At 39.9% G+C, this 12622-nt stretch overlaps 1 protein-coding gene across 6 annotated transcripts in view; it reads right to left on the reverse strand.

Moving 5' to 3' along the window:
- Positions 1-12622, reverse strand: part of CRHR2 (corticotropin releasing hormone receptor 2) — a 156314-nt gene that overhangs the window by 7233 nt on the left and 136459 nt on the right. For all 6 annotated transcript variants that reach the window (XM_027450349.3, XM_027450347.3, XM_005012455.6 and 3 more), the window contains 2 exons: positions 10274-10409; positions 8530-8571 (listed from right to left, as the gene is read on the reverse strand). In XM_027450349.3, the coding sequence (XP_027306150.1) occupies positions 8530-8571; positions 10274-10409 (178 nt within the window). The remainder of the gene's footprint in view (positions 1-8529; positions 8572-10273; positions 10410-12622) is intronic.

The raw sequence follows: 12622 nt of genomic DNA on the forward strand, positions 1-12622 counted from the left end.
TGCTGGCTAATTTCTTGCAGCCATCAATTAGAAATGAGCTGAGGAAGGAGCCTTCAGTGACATTAAAATAAATTTTTGGAAGAAATGTCATGTCTTATTAGCAGACAGAAGATAGCTTGAACCATTTACACAGTGCTTAGAACAAAAAGGTCCATTCACTGGGGGTTTCTTGATGCAATACTGAAATATAGGAGTAGTCACAGAGGTAAAAAGGAAGACTCTGGTAATAACAATAGGATTAAAGGAGCCGTCATGGCAATGGAAGCTGAAAGGAAGACTGCTGGGACCCCTCCATACTCTGTCCCCAGAGGATATACCACACATGCAAATGTTAACAAGTGAGGGGCAGAGGGACAACAGGGACTCTGATTACTGAAGAGTCACGCTCAGCAGTCTGTGACTATATAACCTTAATGATTATATAACCTTAATGACCATAAAACCTTAATTATGTTCTTGTCTTGTTCATATGCCCCTTTTTACTCCCAGAAAACCTGATCTAAAAGCAAATGGAATAAAAGTAGTTCCTATAGTTCTCAATGGGCTTTGCAATAGACCAGTTTTTGCTCTTTGAAAATCAGTTTTAGTAACAAATTCATCAAGTTTCACTTGTCTTTGTGCCATGCTTCAGATCCTGGTGCTGCAGTTGGAGGTCACTGGAGAATCACCCTGGACTTTAAACATCTTTGGTTGCAAATGGTGGTGCAAATTGTGGGAAAGTTGATGAAGATTTATTCAATTATATTGTAAGCTATGGGTGAGGAAGAGGGACTTTCAAAAGAGCAGCAAGAGAGAACTGGCTATGCAGACTTCAAGCTTCAGGTCACTGGTCTGTCTCATTGGGTCTGATTCTGTAGTGGAATCTGCTTCCAGGAAGCTTCTGAAGCCCTGGCTTCTGCATGTATCCAGCACAGACACAGCCAGGAATGGCCAAGAGATGCTGGCAACAGTTCCTCCAAAAGAGACAACTGAAATAGGTCAAATGAATTCTACTCTCATTTGGGTGAATCACTGCCTATAAAGGGAGTTGAGAGTGATCAGCTTACCTGCAAATGTGTATGTATCAGTTGTCCGACATTAGGGGAATAAATTCCATCCATTATATATTAGAATTTAAAGTAAGGCGATGCTTTACATAATACCTTGTTTTCCAGAGGAGTAAGGTGTTCCTCAAGAGAGAAAGGTATTTAATCTAAAAGGCATTACCAGTAAATGTTGTGAAAAAGCCTATGGACCAAGCCCAGATCCTTGTAAAGATTAAGTAAGTGTAATCCTGAATGGAAGCAAAGAAACAGAACGGCCTAAGCACAGACCTCACTGGACTGCCAGACTTGAGGATCTGCTGATGAGGAACACTAATGCTCTCAGAGAGATAGGACTGAGTTTTTTTATTGTGTTAAATAACCAAACAACTATACCTATGTAATACCGTACCCTATTGGTAGCTTTTCAAGACTCCCAGTAGAGCCAAATCTTGGACCAGAGATGACCAGCTTACCATCAGACAAAGAAAGGAGCCAAATGTCTCTATAAAGATGCCGTTACCAGTGTTTAATCCTAGTAGGGTAGGGAGTGGATGTAGTATAAAAATTAATCTGCAAAACTCAAAGGAAATGTGGTAATAAATTCTGTAATCTTCCAACAATGAAGCTCAGGTGGACCTTTTCATCACATTGCTATTTTATGTACCACTATTAAGTTTCTTTTTCTCCCTCCAAATTACCTGGCTTAACTGGTTTGAAACTCTTTTTTCCTTTCCTTTCTTTTTTTTTTTTTTTTTTTTTTTTTTTTTCTTTTTTTTTTTTTTTTTTTTCCCCCCCCAAGAGTCTTTGGCAGCATTTCAATACATCACAGTAACAGGCTGATAGTTCCACAGCACCTGCCAGACTGGGACACTGAAGCCTAATTTCCAAGATTACAACACTGCAATTTTGTTAATGTATACAACTGTTTGAGAAGATATCACAGTTCTGACTAGTAAAGATTTGTTGCACATTTTGTGCAGGAGACAAACGCTGTTCCCTTTTTCTGGGCGGCAAAGGGACTGGTAAAAAGCATAATGAACCATTTGATGGGGAGGCCATAAATGCAATCAGCCCAAGCCAAGACTTTGTGCTTTTGTTGTGGAGTGCTCTGGAGTCACTGCCACAACAGCAGCACTGTAGGTGAAAAGGAAAACGGGGTGTGGAAGGACCTTCAGGCCAGTTCCTATCCTTCAGCATACCTAGATCTTCACTTTCTTATAGGATGCTACTCTGAAGAGACCTGCTGGACTCACAGGTGATTTTCTGTGAAGGTGACTTTCTACCAGAACACACCTGGTTGAGGCGATGGGCAGTGGAAGAAGACTGTAGTCCTGTAATGAACCATGACCTGGTGGTCCCAACGGGAAGGTTTGACTTTATATTGACCAGTCATTCCCAGGGGCATTTAACAATAGTAGTCACATCCATGTTGTTGGGTCCCTTTGCTCAGAAAACAATCATTGTGGAAGATGGAATTAAACTTTAGCCCTCTAGTCCACCCCCATATTCATATTTATTCAGTGATTTGGAGGAACGCTTAATGCGTGTCCTTTGGGTTCGGGATGATTAATGTGAAGTCTGCTTAGATTGATGGGCAGGTGGATGACTAACCATTTAGGTCATGATTCATAGCTGGCTATTATAATGAATAGCCTCCCAAGATGATCAGATCAAAGTAAGCCACTTTGAGCTTAATAGATTTTGAGAGACAGATGGTGCCTGGGTAAAGGGTCAATATAAAAAAATTAAACATATTTATCCTTGTCTTGCACCTAGTTGTGAGAATAATTTACAGTGCCATCTAACGAAGTTACGTGTTCTGTTGCTCTCTGATTATGGTTTCCATCTAAGTCAGATAATTGCTTTCTATCTTAAATGTGAATTCATAGCTGATTGTTGATATTGACTAGATAATACTAGAATTTGCTTGAGATGAGAATTCATTCTTTGCAAGAGAATTTCAGACACAACCCCTGCTAGCTATGTATCCCCCCCAGGCATTGTTGAAGGACAACCACCTTGTTATGGATATAAGACTCAGGAATTACAGAATAATTACATTTAGAATGGACCTCAGAAGGTTTCCAGTCCAACACTTCAGAATTATCCAGCCTTTTTGAGTACATACAAAGTTAGACATCTCAAAACACCTCTCAGCCCTCTTCTACTGCTGATATACCCTCCGTATTATTTTTTTTGCCATTGTGTTTGATCAGGATTGCCCTTATTTTCCTTCTTTTTTTTGCTAGAGGTGACTTCTCTCTTTTCCCATTCATCAAGCAGTATCACTTTATAAATTTGGGTCACTCTAACACATCACCACCTTCATTCACAAGCACTCTGTTATTGTACAGCTATGTTATTATCTCCTATTAGGGTTGTTAAGTCTTCCAAAGATCAGAGAACTCTCTCAGGGGTCAACACTGATGGCTATTGGAAATGACATAAAGCACCTAACAACAAGAAGAGGTATTCTCTGGGGGCAGGGATCCTTTCCCTCTTTATCCTCTTGTTTCCATCATGCCTTTGCTGAGGTAACAGGACTGGAGACAGGCCTCCCAGTGAAGTTCTCATTCCTCTGAAGGGTTACCAGTGGCTGACCAGAAATATTTTATTTCCTTTTCTAGGGTACACTGCATCTGAGATCTGACCTCCTTCCTTCCAGACTCCAACCAACAGCAGCTATAACACCACAGCCAACACAACCATACAGTTAGATACACTTGGAATATGAAACGCAGTAAGTGCACTTTTTCCCTGTCTTCACTGATCAGTTGTTAGGCCTAATAACAGTGAGTCTCTTTTGGTAATGAAATTATAATGAATATTTATCCTAGATTTCATATCACGCAAATAAAGGAATTTCAAGAATATTCTACATATGCCTAAGGACTATAACCTTCACTGAGCCTTTATTAAGTTTCAGATCTGGCAGTGACCTTGATAGATAATGTTTTCTTCCAACATTCATTTCTCAAGATCCTTGTCAGAAAAATCATGTACCATGTGAGATGAATCCCACACCAAGCAACCTTTTAAAAGACAAGCATTTTAATTAAACACATACTATCAAGTGCAGTTGCTGGATGGAATTCATCAGCTTGCACTACAGAGGCTGAAGAGATGATTTATTTTTTTTTATAAATCTATTCTCTCATCCATACTCACATAAAGATGAAATACCATGAAAGCATATCACTGCTTATAGATTATTATGTTACAATCAAACTGATCTAGGTAGAATAAATCTCATCAACTCAAATATCCTAAAGTTTTTTTTTAATGAACTGTAGTAAGAAATAAACTCTCTACTCAGAAGGTGGTGAGGCCCTGGCCCAGGCTGCCCAGAGGAGCTGTGGCTGCCCCATCCCTGGCAGTGCCCAAGGCCAGGCTGGATGGGGCTGGGGGCAGCCTGGGTTGGTGGGAGGGGTCCCTGCACATGGCAGGGGTTGGCACTGGGTGGGCTTTAAGGGTCCCTTCTAGCCCAAACCATTCTAGGAAAAAAATATCCAATAGGAGTTCTGTGAAAGTATATTCTGTTCAGCACAGCTCCATGCCAACATCTACTCTTGTTCCAAGAGAACTCCATCTTAAACTTTTCATTTGTTAAATCCCATGTTATGTGAAATTAAATTCAATCTTGTGTTTTGTGAATTGATGGAGAACTTTTTGAGGAGCATTTTGATTTTTGCAGTCATTGAAAAAAAAAAAACACAATCAACATTCATACTTTTAAAGTGTTATGTAACGAAAACGCATACATCTTTTGTCATTGTCATTTTTCATAACATCTGGGATTCTCAAAACATCTTGATCTCAATTTTCTTGGAAGTGCAGAGATGCTTCGGATTAAGTGAAATTTGCATATTTTTGCCCTCTAGGGTTAGTAGATGTTCTATGCATCCAACAAGGACAACTTTTTTCCATAAGGTCTCTAGAGCTTCTTAATATGAGTCAAGTGACAGTGGCCCCTCATGCCCATCCCTGGCACATGCAGTTTGTTCACAACAGCTTCAGAACTTTTCAGAAATAAAAAAAAAAAAAAAAGACTGTCAGTTCTGTATCTAAACTGCTTCTTCTCCCTTGATTCACTGGAATAGCTTGTGTGTAATATTATGTATCAGCTTGGAAAGACATTTATATTCAATACCTGAAGAGCCATATCTCCAGAAAGGGGGCTTGAATGATACACACTCTCTCAACACCTAGCCCATCAGCTTAATTCTCGCTGCAGCCAACAAAGCTCCTCCTACATCTGTCTGAAATCTGTTGTGGAATTGAGGGAAATATAATTCCTCTGATCTGGTGCAAAACTGATCTTAAGAAGAGAAGCAACAAATTTCTGCTCTAAGTCCACATTTGTTTTAATAAAGGGAAGTTACAAGATGTTACACAGCAAAAACTCTTCTCTGTTTCTTTTGCCAAACTTAACAGGTAAAACACTGACAAAAAGCAGAAACTTTGATAAGTGTCATCTGTGATCCATACTGTGTGAACTCTACTACCAGCAGTCATGAGCTCAACTACAGACTGTCATTAGGAGTTTACAAGATCCTAGTGGCATCTATCAAACATGAAATGGTGGAGATGCAGCTGAGATCACAGCATTATTTAAATTTTAAAATAATTAATTTTCTATTTTTTTTTTGTTTGTGTCATAATTAAGAGCAGGCTTGGCACTGCGTGGGCTAAATAACCTGTTAAAGACTATTGCATGCATTTAAAGTACCCAAGTCTGTCATAGCTGGAGAACCTGATGTATTTATAAACTTCTGAGACAGCAAATCATCAGCTCATCTATCACACAGACAGGAATACCAGGCTGACTAAAGAGATGATAATTCATCAAGGCTTCAGTGATATTTATAAAGGTTTCAGGCTGTTCTACGAAGACGAAATTTATGGAAGTTCTGCAATAACTATTCCATATGGACATTTATGCAGATTCACTTCTCAAAATAAAAAAAGTCTTTGTTACACTACAATCTTATCGGATGATGCAATTAACTATTAAATGAGCTAAATCTACTGTGGATTTTACTTACAATGCTGGGAGATTGAGTGGCATTTCCTCCATCACCACTCCTAGCTGGGATGACTCCCTGAAAGCAACTGATGTAGGAGAATGCAAATGATATTTTGGTACTTCTTTTCCAATGTGATCCTGTTCACATGGACTAAGAAATACAGGATTTTTCATAGTAGATATCTGAGGAATGCTTAATGTACTGCAAATCTAACTGAGCAATAAATGAATACGGCTTTCACTGCTTAGATATGGAATTTAATGATAAGGAAAAACACTTTTGCTGTGCTAACAACCAAGGCCCTCACATATGCCTTTTTCTGGCAATGCTGCCTGTACAGGTTACACTTCACAAGGAGGCAAGGCACGGCATAATTGCAAGCTTTTGCAGTGTGATGTGGCTTTGGAATGTGATGTGGGAAACATAAGCTGTTTTAGAATACTTTGTGAGTGTAGGGAGATCTGGAAAGGATAGGCGGTATCACACGGGAGAGCTTTTACAATGATTTACAGTAAGATATATGTATTTTTTTTCTGGTCAACATCATTAGAAACTCAGAAGAGTCTGAAAAGCCATTGAATTTTCTACTTGTTTCTAAGCTTTGCAGAGCTGCAGCTGGAACAGAGCAGGGAATTTTACCCTTTAAAACCTTTATGATACTTCAAAGACGTGCCCACAATACCATAAGATGAATCCAAAGTCCCTTTTCAAAGAGAAAATGCTGCAATATCTGGGGGACTTAGTCTTATGTTATATCTCAAAGACTTATTTAGGCAGTTGCCATGGTTTAGTCAGTCAAGTTATACATTATGTAAACACATGAGAGCAGGGAAGATTTAGCTCACAACTTTAGCTGTTTGTAGGTGTCTACATGTGAGCTAAGTGTCTAGGCAAGCATCAGAATCAGCAGAGAGCTAGTCCATACTGCCAGTAATGTCTAGAGTTGTGCAGGTGAGCAAATAGAGGTGTAGGAGATTGTATTGACTGGCTTGAACTAGTTATACAGAAAGCTACTGCATGGGAAGTGGGCTCATGGCTATGGACAGAGAACTTCAGACTGCTGTAGTGAAGAAGAAGATGCTTCTTTCACTTCAGGACAGCTGAAAGAATCCAAGAGCAGCCAGAAGAGTGAAAGCCTGGTATGACCTGGCCCTAGTTCAAGTCCACAAAACAGAAGTGCACTGGGCTAATACAAAGTTCTGACTGTTGATACATGAGTCTTTTGGTTCCTTCAACTTCATCAGATTGTGCAGCACAATGACTCATGATAAAAAAAAACAAACAAAAGAAAGAAAAACAAACAAAAAAGAAAAACAAGTGTGATCATAAAACAACTCAGGTAGCAAGGTTTTCAGGTAACTGTTGTCCCACAGTTAAGGAGTCAGTACTTTTGGGGGAAGACTTTACCTACTTATTAAGAGGCAGATGGTGTGGTCATAATTCATTGGAGGAAGGTTAGAAATAGAGCTGGGGACACTCTGCTGGCTGTTTATAAAAATAGCATGTGCCTAACCTGGGAAAGCAGTGTTGCTTCTTGTTAACATCACCTCAGAGTTGTGTTAATATGAGGAAGGCATGAAATGAAGAAAAGCAAAAAGCAACAACAATAAAACCAAAGATGACAACAACAACAACATAAACCACCAAAATGCTGGTGCTTCATTGGTTGAGGTCTAGAAAGGTGAGGAAACATGCTCATTCCTTTTCATAGTGCCACACAGGGAGCTCACAATGAAACTAAAAGCAGCACATATAAAATATATACTGATTCTGCAGGAATAACTAAGACATTAGATTCATTTCTGCAGAGGCACAAACTTTAACTGGAATAAAATGACATGCATAATGCAGATAAATTAGACACAGGCACTGTAAGCAGGGAAAAAAATAAATCTCTCACATTTTGTGGTGTAAATCAAACACAAAGAGGTATTAGTGAGACATTTCTTACATGAGTATCAGTTCCCCAGAACTAATTCAAAGGGAGCACACCAACCCTGTTCCCGATTATTTACAACAGGTATTGATCACTTAGACAGAGATACCCACACAGAAAAACTAACTCACTCAGCTCAGCATGGCAATCCCATTACAAAAATGGGTCACCTGTAGCATAATCTTAATGAGAGCACAGATGAGAAGCAGTGCTTGTGTATGCCCAGAAATCATATTAAGAATTAATGAGAAACCTCAAAGAAGGTTTTCTTAAAATGTGGGAAAAAAAATACAATCTGAGAATACTCCTCTTCTGCTCTGCCCTCCCAGCTGGAGCTGAATGGGATAAAGTTTTGTGAACACAGAACACCCACAAAGAGGGCTGGGAAATTCAGATGCACATTAACAGAAACTTCTTCAAGAGGAACAGACTGATGGGACTATGACCCCATGTAAAAACATCTCATGCTCTACAATCAGGCACTCAAATAGGTTCCACCTCCCAAGAATTAATCACAATGACAGCAAAAGACACTACTTACCTCACCATTCAAGAAGCAGTAAAATACTGACACAAAGAAACCCTGGAAAGAATAGAAAGCAGTCAGTTATTAGGTAAGTATTTTCACAGGAAGAACTGGGGACCGAGCTTTCACCTGGTATCATCCTGAGCATAATCATAACCTTGTTAACATCCATTTCCAGCAACACAAAATCTTTACCCTACAGTTTCATGACAAGATACCAGGTGTCTTGCAGCTCACTGTTAATATATAAGAGCTAGAATCTAGACAGCTCTTCCACTGAGAGAGCGGATTGTCAATTCGGTTGTGCTAAAGCCTTTCTACAGCTTCCAGTTGCCTCCCCAAAATGGCACAGGTCCTGTGTCATGCTTGCCAGCATATGTCTCGGACACCACAGGGGGGTGTCAAATGGCCTTAGATGCTCTTGTGTTTCATCAGGTTGCTTACGTTCAACTGAGCTGAAGTGCACTGCGGAATCTATGGATAGCAGTGACTACACCTCTCTAATGATTGCAAAGATTGCAATGACCATAATGGAAATTCAGACGACAACATGATGATGCTTTCATGTTTAAATCTGAGTCCCATCCATTCTGCTTTCAGCAATGGACTGCAATTATTGTCACCATAAAGCAGAGATTCACCATCCCTCCTTGCTTACATATGTCTTCGTAACACTAACAATAAAATAAGCACTGCATCATTTTTGGAGACCTTGAGCAATACAATTAATTTCAGGGAATGAAAAATGTGGATTGCTTCAATGGTAAGAGCTAAAGCTCATTGATTAAAACTGTCATTTTTTCTTTTTCAATTTTCAGTTTCAATTTCTGGTGGGATGCTCTGTGCTTCAAAGCTAAACATGCAATCAGTAATACAGTAATCCAAAGCCCCAAACTTTTGTATTACACAGCCTTAGATTTGGCTTGACAGAACGTGTGTCATGTATTTGCATTGACAAATTGGGTATCAAAACATTTGCCCCTGCAGATATCAAAGGTAAAATATTAATATCAAACACTTCCACTCCAGACCAGGAGGGGTCTTTAAGCAGAGGTAGAACCATAGAACACACCTAACCAGAAGTAAATGACCAAATATAATACAATTATTTCAGTCACTTTTTTCTTCTTCTTTTTTTTTCCCAAATCCGGAAAGCTGGGACAATTACTCACCTTCCACTTCCTTTTACGACTGGCAGAACTCCTATAAAAGGTAGTGGAAAAAGGAAATAGGGCACAAGTGTTCAAAGATTTGTTATGGTCTGATGGCTGAGTATACTCAGAACAGCAGGAGCACTGGGGTGAGAGGCTGGGTAAGATGTAGGACATAGTAAATGTCTTAATCAAGTCAACTCAGCAGGTAGGATTTGTTTCCTTTTGCTTTAGGGACATCTAGTCTAAATCTCAGCTAGCTTTGTGAAGAGAGATAGGCAGCTTGGAAGCATGATTCACCATCCTCTCTCATGTAGTTTCTGGTGGGATGAAACATCATCTGTCCCCTGACTTTAGATGGAGCTTAGGTAAAGACCTGTAGCTGTAGACTAAACATAGTGCTGATAAGGGAGGTAAATCCCTCTGGTATACACCTGAGAAGAGTCCTCCACTTCATAAGACATGCTGAATATATCTATTAAGTAAGCAAAAATAACAAAGCTGAGCACTTTTCAAGTATTATTTGTATCATGGACTTTATATGCTTCATGGCTGAAAAGCACTAAGGATCCTTTTAGCCAACACCAGCTGTAAAATTGCTCTCCTACCTGGAAAGACTGCAGAAAGGAATTGAAATAGATGAAAACAATCTGGGAAATGTCATCTTCACCAGGGTTGACGAAGAAAAGCATATATGTGATGCCTAGCAGAGGCAGAAGAACTAAAGTTGCCTTGACTGCTTTCCTGTGGGGAGGAAAGAGAAAACACAAGTGAGCTGAAGATAGAACTGTGTTACCTGAACCGCTGTAGAATGACCCCACCCAAACAGATCACTCCCTAAGTGGAGAGAGGGCACAAGTCTCAGAGCAATTCAGAGGGATGTGAAGTACCTACGTTAGCTGGAGAGGGCACTTAGGTGCCTCTTTGAGATAGTTCAGTGCCTGCACATTTTGAACAGGGAGTAGCCAAGAAGAAGCAAGGATTTCTTAAGACATGGCTGCTCAGGGCTGTCCAACATGTACAGTCACTGGAGGAAGGAACCACTTCCAGAGCAAAATTCATATGTAAAATTCTGTCTAGTGTCTAAGACGGGTGCTTGGATTTAGGGAGTACAACTACTCCTTGTAGGTATCTCCATCTCTCAGGGCATGCTTATAGGACATTCTCTAAGGACAGCAGTAAAAGCCTCTGTTTGCACAATGGCCAAATAATTCAAGCATTTGAGCTTGATTCCGTGGCCAAAAGACTGGAGAGAGTTTAGCAGGGGGGGCAGAGAAAGAATGTCAGCCTCCATTTTGAGTTGTGAAACCACAGGTGGGTTTGTGAAATAAGTTTCTGACCAGTGTCTGACCACTCGAAGTAAAGTATTCTGGGAAAGTCTTTACCTTTGCATCCTGCTGTTTGTCCCCATACCCTGAACTCCAGGGGAGAGATAGAAACCTTTTTTACATCCTTCTGTTTCTGCCTCTTCTTCCTCTGGAGAGTTTCTGTCCTATCTCCAGGGCTTGCATTGGGCTGAAGGTTTTGAGATTCTTTGCAGGAGTGATTTCTTAAACCTCAGAATGATAAGGTAGTAAATCCTGCACTGGGGTAGGACTGCTGTGCCTGTGAGCCCTGCCCTGTGCCCACCTTTTGATTCTGTCTGGAGTGTGAATGCTCACGCTCCCTGCAACATCTGTATCCCCAATGCAACGGTTTAGGGCTGTCTTACAAATAATAAACAAGCAGATGGTGCACAACGAAACATTAGTTGTTATTAACAGAACTATCAGGGGCTAATCTTTATTATTGGGGCTGTAATAGTGTCTTGAGATGCCAGAAGCAAAACAACACCTCATTGTGCTAGGTACTTTACAAAGATGTAAGACTGCAATTTTGCTAAGTCTCTATAAATTTCTATAATAAGGCTGCAAAAGGTGGATAAAGGCAGGTAGGTACGTAGGCACAAAAGCACTGTCAGTGTCAGGAGACAGCGACAGTTTTAACAAACTGGCTGCCACATTATTTAATACTTGCTTAACAAATGTTTGGAGTACTCGGCTTTAGAGCAGCAAGCCTTGCCCCAGGCTTTCCTGGAATTGTTGGAATTGTAAGGGTTTCTATTTAGGCTGTGGAAAAAAAAAAAAAAAAAAAAAAAAGAAGATTCCCTCACAGAGCTTGTAGTGAGGATAAGATCATCATCATCTGTTCAAGGAGGAAGGCAGTTACTTTAGATTGCCTCAAAATCTAATATCTCTAATCCCCGTCAACTGCAGCAGGGAGTAAAATGTAATGAGATTTGAATTGTTGGTTGCTTTTTTTTTTTTTTTTTATGCTAGTTTTAGTTTTATAGCATGAGGTTTGAGCATGAAAAGGGGTAATTTTTTTCCTCTTAATTTCTTATGAATTGTGCAAAGAAGAATCTGAACAAGAAAAACAGACTATTGCATTAACTTCACATTTGTCTCCAAGCCACAGACAGGAGTGAAAGGAAGGAACCAGGTAAAACAACAAAGCCCCATTACAGCAGGAAAACTGCCTCCAAAGTCAAGAGCAGGATGATTGAGGACATCAGGATTCGAACCTCAGCTTAATACACTGAGATTTTATCTAGAAATGATTTAGAGGATTGTGGCCAATATCACCCCACAAAAACAGAGCTATTTGTCAGAGCAAGGACATGTCTGTCCATAAATGCTCCAAAACACTGGCTCATGTTGCAGGAGACTGCAAATAGTAAGACAGAAAAGACACTCGGCATCTCCTGATCTCTATGAATTATTTTTTTCAGGACCATTTGGGTCTGATATAAGTCCACAAGGCTGACAGAAGTCCACCTTCCTTCTGCTGCCCTGGGCTAAACATTCCTGTCTTTTCCTTTCTACCACACTTGTGTTTGTGAGGTTGTACGGTCACCCAGCTCGGGGAACTGATCTGCCTCATAAATAAAATATAAGAACATATATATATATAAACAA

This window comes from Anas platyrhynchos, chromosome 2 (assembly GCF_047663525.1).
Source record: "Anas platyrhynchos isolate ZD024472 breed Pekin duck chromosome 2, IASCAAS_PekinDuck_T2T, whole genome shotgun sequence".
NCBI lineage: Eukaryota > Metazoa > Chordata > Aves > Anseriformes > Anatidae > Anas > Anas platyrhynchos.